We start from the raw sequence: 17091 nt of genomic DNA, 5'->3' as shown, positions 1-17091 counted from the left end.
AACTTCAGACAAACAAGCTTCCTGACCTTGGGATCCCATGGGAGGAGCTTGTCAACAGGGGCTTGCATGGCACAGGTATTGTGGACACACTCAGGGAGTTGCCACACTTGGAGTTGTGCTGGGGCAGTGTGACCTTTTGAGCTGCTTATCTTTCTCAGAAAAATGTCTGGAGTTGAGGCTGACTGATTAGAGGAAGTCTAACTTATTTCGGCTTATGCAAAGTGGTGATATAAAAAGGAACATTCCAGAAGGTGGAGTTTCAAACTTCCTCCCTGGACATCCCTAAGTTTGTCTGCAGCCTGGAACTGGATTTCCAAGAGTGGTGTTTATGCAAGTAGAGAAGGGAGGAAGGAGGAAGTAAAATGGTGTTTTGCTGTTATTCTAGTTATTCTCCCAAGTTCCAGTTCTGTGAATTCATCTCCCAGTAGCCATTCAAGTCCCTCAAATGGCTTCTTAGTGTTAAGAGACAGACTGCCTGGGCCCAGAAGGGTGGCTCAATAGGTAGAGTACCTGCCTAGTAGGCCTAAGGCCTGAATGCAAACCTCAGTACCTCCAGAAAATAGAGAGAGACTACCTGGAGGTTAAATAAGTCTCGGTGGTTAAGTCCTGACAAGTTGTGTCTGGCCTCTGTGTCCTCATAGCTGTGTGGCTTGGCCAAGTCCTTTCACCTCTGTGAGCCTCTGTTTAATTTTTCTGCACTGGGGAGCAAACTCAGGGCCTCATGGTTGCTAGGCAGGCTCTACCACTGAGTTGTACCCCCACCCCTTGCCTCATTTATAAGCAAGTGATGCTAAATCCCTACCTCACAGGACTGTTGTATTTAAGGACACATGGGATTAGAGACCTGTCAGAGTTGAGATGTTCAATCTTCCCCAGGAACCCAAGTCTCTTCTTCGACACACCCTGGCTGTGGAGAACCAGTTATCCTTGTCTCCCGTTTTTTAAAACCTATCTGTTGAGGGTGGGTGCTTAATAAAGCTGTAATGACTACTTATTTTGTGGACACCCATCAAAGGAAGACATGCCAGCATCCCCCAGTACCATCTAGGAAAATGGTCAACCCGTGGAGGGTCCTCCCTCCCCACCCAGTACTGGGGTTTGAATCAGGGCATTGAACTTGCAAAGCAGGTGCGCTACCATTCGAGCCACACCTCCAGTCCATTTTGCTCTGGTTATTTTGGAGATGGAGTCTTAGGAACTATTTGCCTGGGGCTGGCCTTGAACTGCAATCATCTTTATCTTGGTCCCTCGAGTAGCTAGGATTACAGGCATGAGCCGCAGGCACTTGCCATGCAGACAAGTTTTGTAAGCAGCAACATCTGTGGAGACTCATGGTTCAGTGACCAAGGTTTGAAGGTGCTCTGACCCGCAAAAGGAAAAACTCCCATGCGCTAAATGAGGCTGTGTCTCCCCAAGAGTCCTTTCATCCTTCAAGTTAGATGTCTTTCATCTTCAGTGTTTAAGTTAGGGACTGCAGAGGTGCACAATGACAGTGTGGCCCCAGGAGCTGCAGAACGTTCTCTGATCTTGTATGTGTAAGCCTAGGCTGGGTGCTCCAGTTCACATGGGCCTTGAGATCCAGCTAAACGCAGCATTCTTGCTGTCAGCTGTGGAAGTGGGTCCTGATGACGGGACGATTCATAAAACTTCCTTTGTGTGCGGTGTGGGCAGACTCCCTTTCAAGTAGTCTCTTCTCAGAGGCTGGGTTACCCCACTGGTTCCTAAATAAGTCAACTATGGTTGTCTGCCTTTGATGGCACCCCATCCTCAAATCCCGCATCTTCTGGAAATCGATCTATACAGGCTTTTGAGAGGGTTTTGTTTCTCCCCACTCACATTCCAGTTCTGGGCCACACGGGGGTGGGAGAAGAAATGGGATCTTTCAAGTGGGCCTGTCCCGTGGCATGTGGCATGCTGACCATTCTGAGTGAGGAATGTTGCTGAGCGGTCTCAGCCCGCCCAGGACCAAAGGCTTTTCATGACCTTCGGCTTCCTTCATATTTCAGTTTCAGTTATCTCTTTCAGAGTTTTCTGTTCTACTTCTTCTGCAGATAGGCTAGAAAATGGGTTGCCATAGATGAATCACAGTATGCCAGGGTGATGCTGTCCTAAAGATACTTTCAGAAAGTCACGTACTATTTTTTTTCCATTAAAAAAAATTGTTTAGCTACCAATGCCATGATTTCAAACTCCTACCCTCCATAGCTGTGAGAAAATTCATTTTTGTTATTTTAAGCCATCAAGTTTTTAGTCATTTATCATGGCAATCCCAGCAAACAAAGTAGATAGGGAAGCCACTGAAAAAACAACAGGCAAGTCTTCAAAGCTGTCCACATGTTCCACATGCATTCAAACATACAGACATAGCAAACGCGTTCACTGTATTTTAAATTTTGCTTAAACAATCATCTCATTGTAACTGGCAATATGAGGCAAAGATGTATAAGGACAATAGTGTTTTAAAGATGCCTCCCACTCTTACCAACTCCACTTCTCCTCTTCTTTTCTCTTCTCTTTTCTTTCATGTGTGTGTCTGTTGTTTTTTTTGGGGGGGGTGGGGTACTGGGGATTGAACCTAGTGCTTCACGCCTGTTAGGCAAGTGTTCTACCACAGAGCTACATCCCCAGCCCTTTTTATTTTATTTGGAGACAAGATTTGGCTAAGTTGCCAACACCATCCTCGAACCTGCGATCCCTCTGCCTCAGCCTCTGGAGCAGCTGGAATTACAGGCCTGTACCATTCGCACACATTCTTCCCCATTTTGCTTATGAGTAACAGCAGTGAAGAGCCCTCAATTTGGTGTGAGTCAGCCTAGCTCTGTGCTCACCACTGTATAATTTAGGGGAAAGAAAATGATGCTAACGATGTCTTCCCAAGGGGTGAGGGGCAGGGATTAAATCAGAACATAGAATGCACAGAGCACAGGATAATGGCCCGATCTGTAGACAGGCATGAAGCACAGTCAGGAGCATGCATCCTCAGACTGCGTGGGTTCAAGTCCCAGCTCTGCTACTTATTACTAGCTATCTCCATTTCCCCATGTGTAAGAAGAAGATACCAAGAGCACCAACCTCACAGAGTGTTGGGATTCATTGAGTTAATATTTGTAAAGTGCTTTAAATAGAGGTAGTCTACACATCTGGAAATGTTCATAAAATAGTTAAAGCTAATTAATTGGGGTTGTACGTTCCAATGAGGGAAATGGTGATGATGATGACGATAATGACAAGGTTGATGATATTCCTGTGGTGAAAAGATTTTGTCATTGAGAGAAGGCTGGGTGTGTGTGTGTGTGGGGGGGGTCTTAAGTCTTGTATTGGGATTTGATTTGTAGACCAAGTGACCCTCCCAAGTAGCTGGGATTACAGGTGTGAGCCTCTGGAGCCCAGCTCTGTTAGCCTTTTATGGAGGTGTTCAAATATATCCAACCCCCATGTGCTGACCCTCTGGTTTCAACATTTTGCCATCTATTATCTACCCACCCCCCATCTGTGTCAGAGTTCACCACCACCACCGTTCTGACCCAGCCCAGCCCAGACCAGGGTTGAAGGGAGCCTCCAGAGTCTTATTGAGGCTGGAGAGCCCCTTGGTCTTTCCTATAATTTGTGATTTATCAGCCCAGAGGATCCGGTTTTGCAGAGAGATAATGAGTCTTAATGAGCACCTGGAAATTCAGGTTAGGGTTCCCTGTCATACTTACTGTCACTTCTCCAAGGGGAGGCTTAGCCACCATTAAGAAGAGATGCCCCAAGCATGTTAAGTGCTTTCCACCAAGTTATTTGCAAAACCATTTTCATTTTTCAGGCCACCACCCGTGGCGAGTCTAATCATGCTCATTTTAACTTTCAATGCCCAGATCTGCCCTGGCTGGGAACAGGAATCCAGAATAGCTCTTGTTCCCTGCTTACACGACAAGCTCCCAAACACAGCCCAGTCGCCCCATCACTTATGCTGGGGTGGGGAAGATTCTTTGGAAAGCACCTTATTTTGCTCTAGCTTGAAAAGAAATTCCTGGTTTGGACTTAAAGGGTGGTATCTTTGAGAACTTGGCATTTCTCCTCTTGATTCTGATTGTCATTTTATAGCTCATGTGTTCATTTAGCAAATCCTGGTCTTGCCTACCCAAAAGCACAGAAATAACAACCATCTTTTCCTCCCACACTGTCCTGCAGCTTACAAAATGTGATCACGTTCACTGATTACTTTTCATAAAACCCTGAAGAGGTACACTTCAGTACCTCTGATGTTAAAGAGGCCCAGAGAGGTTAATCTATTGGTTTAAGTTCACCCAGCAAAAAAAAAAGATGACTGAATCTGGGTTTATAATCTGGGGGAAGTGTCAGAGATGCGTCCTTCTTTTTCTTTCTTTGTTTTTATTTTTATTTTTGGCAGTACTGGGGATAGAACTTGGGGCCTTGCTTGCTACCACTTGAGTCATGCCCCTAGCCCTTCTCTTTTGTATTTTGTTTTTGAGATAGGGCCTTTTGCATGTGCTCACCTCCTTTTCCTCTTCCTTCTACCTCCTGAGGAGGTGGGATTACAGGCATGTCACACCATGCTTGGCTGAGACCAGGCCTTTTTTTTCTTTCTTCTCATCATTACAGCTGTACCCTGCTCACTGTAGTCCCATCTCCTCAAGTTTGGGAAGGGCAAGGGTAGAAGCTTGATGTTGTAGTTGTTTTAAACAAACAAAGAGGGAGGGTCAACTCTCTTCTCTTCTTGGTATGGTCACTTAGTTTATTTGCCACAGAGCAGATTCCCAGCTACTGTATCAGGTGGCCCCAGATTTCTATCACCCCCGAGACAGGATCCTTCTTTAGAGATAGCCCAGGGCTGGGGCTGGGGTGGGGCTAAGTGTTTGCCTAGCATGTGTGAGGCAGAGCTAACTAAGGTTTAGATCACCTCTCCCCATCTTAGTTCATCGTTGGCTCGAGCGGGGAGGGTCTCCCTATGTAACCCAGGCTGGACTCAAACTTGGGACCTTCCTGCCTCAGCATCCCAATTGCTGGGATAACAGCTGTGTAATCCCACACACCTGTGGAAGTTCAACTTCCATCTTAGTTTTTAATTGGTGTCTTACTATGAGACAGGTAGATTAACAAGGGAAAAGCATATACATTCTGTTCTGTTTTGGTGTCTGGGGTTTGAACTCACAGGGTTTCATAGTTGAGCCACTCTGCCAGCCCTTTGTGTGTGTGGTGTACTGGGGTTTGAACCCAGGGTCTACCTCCTGAGCCACTCCACCAGCCCCCCTCCCCTTTTTTTTTTGTGATGGGTGTTTTCAAGATAGGGTCTCATGAACTCTTTGCCCAAGTTGGCTTTAAACCGCAATCCTCCTGATCTCTGCCTCCTCAGTAGCTAGGATTACAGATGTGAGCCACCGGCAACGCAGCCGCTAAGCATATGCATTTTATTCAACTTTACATTTATGTGAAGACCCTTACAAAAGTGAAAATCTGAAAAAAACCAGCCAAAACAGAAAGCTTCTATACTTTCTAGACAAAGAATGATAAATCTTGTGAAGAACGGTAAGACAGGGATCTGGGCTAGGGGTAGTAAATTCCAAAAGAGTCACTAGGAGATGGCAGATGATTGTAAAGCCAATGGAGGATGAGTGTTATTTTAGGATGTAAGTCTACAGGGTTCCACGCAGCAGCAATTCCCAGTCACCGGTGACCAGGTGCTGGCTGGCTGTAAAAGGCAGCTCCAGCAGACCTTTGTGCAGCTACTGCTTCTCGAATGCTCTTAGCTCAAAAATATTTATGTTAAGAAAGCATATTTTGGGGTGACTTTCTGGTTTCCTTCAAGTGCTAGTTGCAGCTTTGCTGTTTACTAGATATGGAACACCAGGTCAATTTCTTAACCTTTCTGAACCTTGGTTTCACTTTCAAAATACAGATAATCGTGGTACCCACCCCCCTAAATATGCATAATGGTCTTTACTCTCCGGCCAGAGCAAGACTTTTGGCTTGAGACATGTGTGCAAGGGCGGCCCCTGGTGGAAGAAATGAAAATAGCAGCTCAGGCATCCAGGGTGGCTTGGGGGCTTTCAGGCAGAAACTTGATTCTCCAGAATGTAGAGATGTCTAGCCTTGTAAAATAGGCATAACAGCAGGAATTTTTGTAGAAGAAAGCTGAGACTGAAATAGAAATTCCATTGGAGGGGTGGGGGCAATTATTTGAAAGAGGAAAACAGACTAAGGCTAACTTCTTAGTTTCCTTAGAATGAAGTCTTTCCAACTGCCTGGGAAGTTCTTTGCTAAATGTCTCTTTTGTTTGTAAAATTTATTTATTTAAGAAGTAAGGGCTTGCTATGTTGCCCAGACTGGCCCCGAACTCTTGAACTCAAGCAATCCTCCCAATTCAACCTTCCACGTAGCTGAGACTACAGGTGCCTACCACCATGCTGGGTTTGGAAGGCTCTTGAACCAGGTTTCTGGCAAGGCTGGCTCCTTCAGGTCTCAACTCAGATGCTTCTACCTCCAGAGAAGCCTGCATTTCAATATAAGTTACACCTTCCCCAGATTCCATTCTGCTCACCTTGTATCACCCTCTTAGACATGCTTCCTTCATGCCTAGCACTAACCACTCCCTGACGTTATTGATTCTAGAGTGTCCATCTCTTTCTCCATACCATAAGCTCCATGAGAGCAGGCACCTTACCCATTTTGCTCACATTTTGTTCCTAGAGCCCAGCACAGTGTTTGGCATGTAGCTTGATGGGTACCTGTTGACTGAATCCTTTGGAACGTTGATTTTTAATGTAGAAACTTTTCATGACAACATCTTCAGCTTTGGGTGTCAATACTTTTTTTGAGGTACTGGGGTTTGGACTCAGGACTTCGCATGTGCTAGGCAGATGCTCTACCATTTGAGCCATGCCCCCAGCCTGGGTATCGATACTTACTTTTTAGAGTTTTAATTGATCATAGGTCCCTCCACGCAACTAATCCTTCTCCATCTTTTGCATTTGTCTTACTGCCTTGTGTGATCAGGTTGAAATCTTTTCTATGAAACCTTCATTAGCTCCCAACAACCATCCTCCTGTGCTTATCCAATCATAAGCAGGCATCACCAGATAAAAAGCATATAACCAGCACTTGATAAATATGGACTGTTATCAATGCCTTTTGTATAATACTCCTGGGGGCTGAGTCAATGATTGACCAACACTACTTAAAATTTTTTTTTATTTAACAAACTTTAGTATGGCATTTATTATCTGGCAGGAATTTTTCTATATGTCTTAAAGTAATCCTAGTAGGTAATAACCATTTTTGCCCTCACTGAACAGATGAAGAGAGGGAGGCACAGAGGCTAAATAACTTGTCCAAAGTCACAGAGCTGGTAAATGACAGAGGTGGGACTTGAACCCAGGTAGTTTGGTACAGTCTGCTCTTAACCATTATGCCATATTGTCTCTTAATGCCTCCACTGTTTATTGAAATGTATGCTATTGATTTAAATGTAAACATCTACAACATCTAGTCTATCTTGGCCTCTTAAGCAACTTTTGGACCCCTTAGATAGCCAAAGCCCTTCTCAATCATTTTATGATCTGTTTGCATATTGGCCAAACCCATTTGAAACCAAGGCCCCTATTTTTGATACTGAAAAGAAAAGTTACTTTCTAGACCAGATACTCTTTTCACTTGAAAAGCAGATGAGAGGAAAAAAAAAATCACCACAATGAACAGTTGTCCAATAATTGTGAAGAACTTAGGGATGATTTGGATTCCTTGGATAGCTTTGTTGCTCCAGCCCCAGATATGGCTTGTGAAGGAATGCTCTCTGTAGTCTGTCCTGTTTTCTAACTGCTGTGATTTCTGCCCCACAGTGAGCTTTGAAGGATGCACTAGTCAACCAAGGACAGTCTACATTTCTGATGACCTCCGATTCAAAGTGGACACAGATGGTGTCATCTCAGTCAAACGGCCTCTACAGCTTCATAAACCGGAGACCAGTTTCCTCATCCACTCCTGGGACTCCACCTACAGAAAGTTGTCTAGCAAAGTGACACTGAAGGCAGTCGGGCCCCATCACCACCACAACCGTCACCACCATCAGGTACGTCTGGGTTGTTTCTTAGAAGCACACTATTGTTTTAGGCTGCTGCCTTTCTCTTTCAGCCTTGTCACCATGGACATTTTGTGCTGGATGATGGATGGATAATTCTGTGTGGGCTCCTGTGCACCCTGGGATGTTGAACAGCATCCCCTACCTTAATTTGCTAGATGCCAGGAGCATCTGCCAGTTGTGACAACCAAAAATAGCTCTAGATACTGACATGCAAAATCACCCCCCATCCCCACCCAGTTGAGGGCTATCTGTCTAACTCCTGTTTGGGCTGTATGTGGGTGGGTGTTGTTGGGTTGTGGGGATCAGGTCGTGTAAACAGCATTGGGCTCTGCCTGGGAATGAATCTTCCTGCCACCCACACCCACCTCTCATTCCCAACCCCCATCCTATAACCCTGGAGCAGTTGCTTAACCTGTCTAGGCTTGGGTTTCCTTGTCTGTAAAATGGAGGTAATCTCGAGGATTGGATGAATGAATACATGAGAAATGCCAAGAGCGTGCTAAGCATATACATTTGGTATCCACAGATCCTCCTCACCCTTGGTGGGCACCAAAATATGTTTGTTCAAATCCCTTATATAAAATCGCATAGTATTTGCATAGAACTTCCCATATCCTCTTGAAATCATTGGTTTGCCCAGGCTGGCCTTGAACTGAGATCCTCAGATCTCACCCTTCCAAGTAGCTAGGATTACAGGCATGAGCCACCAGCACCCAGCTAAGACAAAATTAAAATAAATAAATAAGTAATTTCAGGGCCAGAGGTGTGTCTCAAGCAGTAGAGCTCCTTCCTAGCAAGTGCAAAGCCCTGAGTTCAAACCTCAGCATTGCCCCCCAATTTTTTTTTTAAGTTGTTTTTGTTTTTTTTTTTTCATTTCTGCAGTTGGTTCAGTCCATGGATGTGGAATCTGTGGATATGGGGCCTACAGTAACAGCTGTTCATTGATAGTTAGCAGTTGGTGTCATTTCCTTCCTGGAGACCAACTGAATGAGAGGTGGAGTCTCTGTTCATTTTGCTCTTCCTGTCTTCACCAGAGCGTGCTGTCAAAGCAGGGGAATTGCAGTGGGAAGCATTTGGCCCTCTAGACTTTCACAGACCCTTGCACAGAATTGCAGGGCCTGGCCATTGGGTCTGGCATGTCCCAGCAGCCCAGGAAATAGTGTACAGATAAACAAATACATTGGCTATTAATGGAAAGATTATTGTCTGGCTAGGTTCTTGGCAAGAATGTTTCTGGAGGTTGTTACCAAAAGTCCAATGTCTTTGCCAACAAAATGTAGTTTTTTTTGTGGTACTAGGAATTGAATCCAGGACCTCACATGTGCTAGGCAGGCGCTCTATCACTAAGCTTCATCCCCAGCCCCAAAATGCAGTCTTTTACTTCAGTATATTGCTGGATACAAAATTGGGGTACATATTAGAGAAGAAGAGAGGAAGTTTTAAATTTTCTTTTGTTTTTAATAAGAAAGGAAGAAGGACTGGGCATGGTGCCTGTAATCCCAGCTCCTACAAGGCTGAGGCAGGAGGATCTCGAGTTTGAGGCCAGTCTGGACTACATGGGGAAACCATATGTCAAAAAAGACCCATGTGGAGCCAGGTGGTACTGTATTAAGAGAAGGGGTAGCAATCTTGATCTTGTTTTTAATTTTTGTTAGAGTAGATCTAACTTTCTAGTTCTTTTACCTTGTTTTAGTGCATTATCTCAATCTAGTACCCAAGAATACCTAAGATACACTGTTGAGAGTCAGCTTCCCTTCCCTTCCCTTCTCTCCCCCTTCCCTTCCCTCCCACTCCCCCTCCATCCCCTCCCCCTCCACCCCCTCCCCTTCCCTTCCCTTCCCTTCCCTTCCCTTCCCTTCCCTTTCCTCCCCCTTCCCTTCCCTCCGCCCCCCCTCCCCTCCCTTTCCCTCCCCTCCCCCTCCCCCTTCCCCTTCCCCTTCCCCTTCCCCTTCCCCTTCCCCTCCTTGGTACTAGAGTCTGAACTTTTAGCCTCACACTTGCTAGGCAGAGTGAGGATTCAAAACCAGGCAGCCCAGCTCCAGAAACCTATCTTTGCCCCAGGTTGGTCTGCCCCTGTCCAAGACAAATGCAAGGGCAGCAGGGGCACACACACACACATTTGTGACCATTGTGCAGGGTTGGGTCCTGGAATGATACCTGGTCACGTCTTATATCTAATCTTTATCTTTTGAATCTAAAATAAAGTCAGGAAATGGTGCTTGAATCAAACACGTCAAACAGTGACCAGTGATGGTTACTGAGTGAACACCCTCATGTGGACAGTGGGAGATGGAATTTTCCTCTGGAAACATGATCGTGTTACCATTCATAGCCCCAAAACACTTAAACAATTTGGAAGGTATTTTCCCTTCATCTCAGCTCTCTTATTTCCCTGAGTATGCACAAAGTTATCTTTTTTGCACATGAAAACAGTTCTATATATGTCTCAAAGGATGTTTTGTCTCCCATCCCAGTGGCTTCAGTTAGAACAAATGGAAACCTTATAAATATAACCAGTGTGATTAAGAGATTTGTATTGATCACAAAGTAGTTCCTAAGACAATTCCCAAAACTTGTTTGGCTAATAACTCCACTTTGGGGAATTATATCCCTGGAAAAAAAAAACATAAAAAAAGAAAAACACTTGAATACCTTGCTATTGAATAATCTCTGATATTAAATAACTAGAGTATAATGTTGCTATAAAAATGACATATATTACATAAGCTTGAAATACCTTATAAATTACAGTATTAACCCTCAGACCTATAATCATGTATGCGAAATGATTGCTAGAATTCTGGACACTAAGAAAGATCAGAAGGGAATGCAGTCTTTTTTATGTGGCTGTATTAGCTTTGTGTCACTATGACAAAATATCTGAGGCAATTGACTTATAAGGAGAAAAGGCTTATTTTTGGCTCATCGGTTTGGAGGTTCCTGTTCAAAATCAAGCAGCCGTGTTATTTGGTCCTCTGGTAAGGGAAGCACTTATGGGAACATGTGGAAGGGCAAACCTCTTACCTCATAACCCAGGAAGTGAAGAGGAAGAAGAGGACACTGGGATTCCCATAATCCCCTTCATGGTCATACCTCCACTAGTTGGAAGACCAGCTCCCACCTCTCCATAGCACCACCCTGGGGACCAATCCTTTAAAGCAAGGAACCTTTGGGTTCAATGTCTAAACTATAGCTGTGGCAAAGGGTTCATTGATTTTGTTTTGGCTGTTCATTTTGAGGGGTATATATAAGTTGTCACCGAGAACAGAATATGTCACTACATTAAAAGTACTCCTCTCAGATGACTGGAGACGCTGATCAAATAGGTTGGACTGTTAGCCCTGCAGCACCTCTGCTGAATGAATGATCTCTTTTCTTTTAGGACCGCTCTGGAAATCACACAGAAGTGCTTACCTTCCCCGGCTCTCACCATGGCCTCAGAAGACAGAAGAGAGACTGGGTTATCCCTCCCATCAGCTGCCCAGAAAATGAGAAAGGCCCATTCCCTAAAGATCTGGTTCAGGTAGAGAAGGAAGTTCTCTATTTCCCTGGGAGGAATTTGGCATTGAAGGACTGGGAAAAGTGAAAGGGCAAAGACCCAATGTCAGGATCTTTCCTTGCCAATTCTCTTTCTTTCTGTTTCGTCTTCAGATCAAATCCAACAGGGACAAAGAAACCAAGGTTTTCTACAGCATCACTGGCCAAGGAGCTGACAAACCCCCTGTTGGTGTGTTTACTATTGAAAGAGAAACAGGATGGCTGAGGGTGACAGAGCCCTTGGACAGAGAAAGCATTGCCAAGTACATCGTGAGTGTCGTGTAGAAGCTTGTTGACCATGGGGTCAACATTGTTTGATCAACCCATGTTGGATCCCCAGATCAGATGCTCTGGCTATATGAGATCTTTAAGTTAAAGTCTTTCGATGTGTTGATGAGGGGAAATGACAGAGGAAGCTGGGACAGGTTAGAGTTGTTCATTTTCTTCCTTCTTAGGAAAAGAATAGGGGAGAGTCCTCATATCACTTACAAGTTTAGGTTAAGATGCTAACCTGTTCTTACCTAAAGAAAGAGGATAGTGATGCTTTCCAGAAGCAAGACCCATTTCTAGGCCTTACTCACAATATCAGCTTAGGAAGGAACGAGCTAATGTGCCAATGCCAAATGCAGAAAAATCTGAGGAAACCCTGGACTGGAGTGGCCATAGACATTTTACCCTGACTGAAGTGAGTGCTTCAGGTAGTCACTTTTCACATTTAGTGCTGGTTCTCACACCCCAGGCTTCATGTGGAAAATGGGAGGTCTGACTTGGTGGGCATGCTCTCTAGCCATGGGTCTCAACCAGTCATGACCTTACTAAAGCCACAGCCCTGCTGGAGGTCTCACCATGGGAAGAAGGGGAGGCCAGACAGAGCCACTCTGACAGATCCCTCTCCTACCTCTTCCTTGTCAGGGCCCAAGTGAACCCCCCCCCCCCCACACACACACACACACACTCTCTTTGGTTCTTGCAGCTCTTCTCTCATGCCGTGTCATCCAATGGGAATGCAGTTGAGGATCCGATGGAAATTGTGATCACAGTGACAGATCAGAATGACAACAAGCCTGAGTTCATCAAGCAGGTCTTTGAGGGCTCTGTCATGGAAGGCGCTCTTCCAGGTATGCCCAATCACAAACAATTGAGTGCCCAGAAAGACATTTCCATTCTTTGGACCCCAAAGGGTTGGGGCTGGAGCTTGGGGTCAGGCCACTGAAGCTGACCCTTTATACAGACAGATGTTCTGTAGAAGCCACCGTGTCTATATATGTAACAGTCTACTTTAAGGAACACATTTAAGATACAGACAGTTGAAGAACAAACTTCCTAATTAAACAACAGATCCTTACTGGTACCTTCAACCCCAAACAAGCGTGCTCTGAATTTTTGAGGCAAGGTCTTACCTTGTAGCCCAGGATAGCCTCGAACTTTCGATCCTCCTGTCTCAGTTTCCTGAGTGCTGAGATTACAGGAGTGGAGTACAACCTGGCAGTACAACCCTTCTTGATCACATTCTGTCTCTTCCCCATAAAGATAACCATTGCCCTGACTTTAAAATTAATTTTTTAAGCTGGGTACAGTAGCTCATATCTGTAACTACTTGGAAGATGGAGATCAGGAATATCTCAGTTCAAGGTCAGTCTGGACAAAAGTTAGTGAGACCCCCCACCCCCGCCCTCTTCCCTCACCTCATCCAATAGCTGGGCGCAGAGGCACATGCCTGTCATCCCAACTATTGGGAAGTGTAAATAGGAGGATTGAGCTCCAGGCTGGCCTGGACATAAACATAGCTCCTTGCCCCAAAGATAACTGAAGCAAAAGGGGTGGGGTAGAGCCAGCCTGCCTAGCAAGCATAAGGGCCTGAGTTCAAACCCTGGTACCATCAAAAATGTATTTAAAAAATTTTTAAGGGAGGGGGTGGGGATGGGGGGAGAAATGACCCAAGCCTTGTATGCACATATGAATAATAAAAGAAAAAAAATTTTTTTTAGTTGACATAATAATTGTATAGCCTTGGCTTTTGTGGTAATCATTCCCTTGATTTTCTTTAACTTTTATCATGTATATATTTACTTCTATATAATAACTATTAATTTTGCCTATTTTAAAACTACACATATGGCCTCACACTATATATATATTTCTATACGTTTCATTCAGTTTTACAGACATATGGTTCTTTCATTGGTTGCCCATCGTAATAGGTCATTCATTTTTATCGCTATATAATATTATTCCCTTCTGTGGTTACTATAATATTTATGTAAAACCATTTATGCATTCCACTGTTGATGGAAATTGGTGTTCTCTGTCTCTTGCTATTCTGAACAGGTTCTCAGAACATCCTTAAGTATGTCTCCTGGAGCGGGGCACTGGTGGCTAGCCTATGCTCCTAGCAACTCAGGAGGCAGAGATCAGGAGGATCTCGATTCAAAGCCAGCCCAGGCAGTTTGTGAGACCCTGTCTCAAAAATATTCAACACAAAACAGGGCTGGCGGTGTGACTCAAGTGATAGAGCTCCTGTCTAGCAAGAATGAGGCCCTGAGTTCAAACGATAGTACTGCAAAAACGAAATTATGTCTCCTGGTACAAATACATAAGAATTCCTCTGGGGTTCCTATCCACAGCAGTGGATTGCTGCTCATTTGTAGGACATGCATGTGTTCAGCTTTTCCAAGGTGTTTGGAACCAATATATACTCCCATCACTAACTGATATATCTATATCTAGGTGTCTGTCTATCCTGGAATTGTTAGGCTTTTTTTTTTGGTGGTACTGGGGCTTGAACTCAGGGCCTCATGCTCGCTAGGTAGATGCTCTACCACTTGAGTAACACTCACATCCCTTTTTGCTTTGGTTATTTTTCAAATACGGTCTTGTACTTTTTTGCCCAGGGCCAGCCTTGGACCACAACCTTTGTACAAATGTCTCCCATGTAACTGGGATGGCAGACATGTGCATCCAGGCCCAGATTGTTTGTTGAAATGGAATGTTGCTAACTTTTTGCTCAGGCTGGCTTTGAACTGTAATCCTCCTGGTTCTGCCTCTTGAGTAGCAAGGATTACAGGCATAAGACACTATGCCCAGCCCTAGCTTTTGCGTGTAGTACAACTCAGCACAATTTATAATTGCATTTTTGGGATTACTTCTGAGCTAAGCATCTTACCATATGTCTGCTGGTCATTTGAGTCTTTTGCCCTTTATTTCACTTAGGCTAGTTCTAGTTTTCTCCCTGATTCTTAAGAGTTATTTAGAGAGCCTGGGTGGCATTGCATGTCTGTAATCCCAGCACTTGGGAAACAGGGCAAGAGGATCATGAGCTTGAGGCCAGCCGGGACTACATGGTAAGACACGGCCTCAAAAAGACCAAAAAGTGGGCTGGCAGAGTGGCTCAAGCAATGGAGTGGCTGCCTAGCAAGAGTGAGGCCCTGAGTTCAAATTCCAGTACTGCCAAAATAACAACAACAAAAGTTACGTAGCGATCCTGAACACTAACACATTGTCCCTTGTGTTACATAAGTTTTTTCCTTCCACCTTGAAGGCAGTGACCTCAAACAACTATTGTCTTTCATGAAACTGGACTGAGAAGCCAATGGTGGCGAATTTTGGAAGTTTTCTTACTTTACATTCCATTCAGCCCAATATGAGACAGGTCAAGATGTTTTAGTTAAAGGTTATTTCTTCCCAACCCTCCTGTTAAGTTCTCCAAACCCAGTTTATTTACCGTGGTGCTTTCTGCTCTCCCAGCAATGTAGTGAGAACTTCCAAATTTGACTCCATGCATTGTAACAAAGCCTCCAGGACCCCTGCTTCATCACCGAGAGTGGGATCTGGTGAATGGTGTTGAGCTAATCTCAAAGTGCCATGCAACCTGTTTGAGTGCCCTCTCCTCTGATGCCCTCAGGAACCTCCGTGATGCAGATCTCGGCCACTGATGCGGACGATGACGTGAACACCTACAATGCCGCCATTGCTTACCGCATCCTCAGCCAAGACCCTGAGCTGCCTGTGGCGAATATGTTCACTGTCAACCCGGAAACAGGGGTCATCAGTGTGGTCACCCCTGGGCTGGACCGAGAGGTGGGTCAGGCTTGGGAGGATCTGATGGGAGCTGAAGGCAAATGTATTTAGTGTGATTCCCATGGACAGTTCAAAACTGCGGAGGCCAGTGTGATGGGCCAATTTGGCCTCCAAATATCTGCCCAGAGGTTCTGTGCCTGGATGCGGGTGGCTGGCCCTCATAGCAGATGACCACCGCTCTGATTCTGTACAGTAGACCCTTGGTATCTTGGGGTCTATGTTTTCAGGAGACTTGAAGAGAAACCATGCATGCTCAGGATTGAGCATGGAGTTCAGTGCTGTACTGTGGATGCTGGATTCACTTTTCCCACAACCCTGCCCAGTGTCCTCTAAAAATATGCCGCCTTCCAACAAATCTGAAATTTTCACCTTACCACTTAAATTAAGCATGTTAAGTTAAATCTTGGGGTTTTTTTTTGTGGGGGGGGCATGGTGGGAAAGCAGGTTTTCACAGAATGAAGGGCAGAAAATCACAAAGTGATTTTTGTCAGCACAACTGACGATAACATGGGACTGCCCAAAGGCTTCTCTGCATCCGCCTAGCTGTGGAATGTGTGCATGGGAATTTAAAATTCTTGTTTTCAAATTTTTTTTTCCTTATTATTTTTCGACTGTGCTTGATCAAAACTGCATTTAATAAGCCCACAAATAAGATGGGTTTACTGTATGTGTCACAGGTTGGGCTGGGCTGGGCTTGGGGTGGCTGTTGTTGATCCTGACTCGGATGTATTTGATCTGTCTGCAGAGTTACCCCGAGTATACCCTGATAGTTGAAGCTGCTGACCTTCAAGGTGAAGGCTTAAGCACAACAGCAACAGCTGTGATCACGGTCACCGACATCAATGATAACCCTCCCATCTTCAACCCCACCATGGTATGGTAATTCTGTACCTTGTTAGCTGGTTTCCAAAAGAAAAGTCTTATGTTTCACAATGGCACATTGGTTAACCCTTGGGAAACTCTTCCCTAGACTGGTGAATGTCTACTTCAACACAGAAGCCAGAACATTGGAGTAGCCACCATCTTTGAATATCTTAATTCCATACTGGGCCTGGCGCCCACTGGCACGGGATTGTGAAGCTGCAAAAGGCACTTAATGTTCCCATATTGTACATCTTTGTAGCAAGGCTTGTCAGGTTTCTAAATTTATGCTAGGCACTGTGTTCACCTTGGGAGATAGACTCACAAAGCAAAGATTCTTGTCTCATGGAGCCTGTAGTCTGGCCAGGAAGATGTTAGGCAACTTATAGGAACGATGGAATGCCAAGAATATTAACCACATTCAAACAGAAGAACTGTAATCTTATTAAATTAATTAGAAGATGATTTAATAGTTAATAACACAGGCTTGACTATTATGGTTGACACAAATAGAGTTGACTTTTTTCTCTTTTGTC

General features: G+C 44.7%; 1 protein-coding gene across 1 annotated transcript in view; it reads left to right on the top strand.

Moving 5' to 3' along the window:
• The window catches only part of Cdh1 (cadherin 1), a 75325-nt gene that overhangs the window by 42473 nt on the left and 15761 nt on the right, over nt 1-17091 (top strand). The window contains exons 3-8 of the mRNA XM_020175309.2: nt 7839-8068; nt 11463-11603; nt 11732-11887; nt 12591-12735; nt 15519-15694; nt 16440-16568. Coding sequence (XP_020030898.1) covers nt 7839-8068; nt 11463-11603; nt 11732-11887; nt 12591-12735; nt 15519-15694; nt 16440-16568 — 977 coding nt within the window. The remainder of the gene's footprint in view (nt 1-7838; nt 8069-11462; nt 11604-11731; nt 11888-12590; nt 12736-15518; nt 15695-16439; nt 16569-17091) is intronic.

Source organism: Castor canadensis, chromosome 15 (assembly GCF_047511655.1).
Source record: "Castor canadensis chromosome 15, mCasCan1.hap1v2, whole genome shotgun sequence".
Classification (NCBI taxonomy): domain Eukaryota; kingdom Metazoa; phylum Chordata; class Mammalia; order Rodentia; family Castoridae; genus Castor; species Castor canadensis.
Note: the sequence above shows the minus strand (reverse complement) of the source record. Positions and strands in the feature narration are given on the sequence as shown.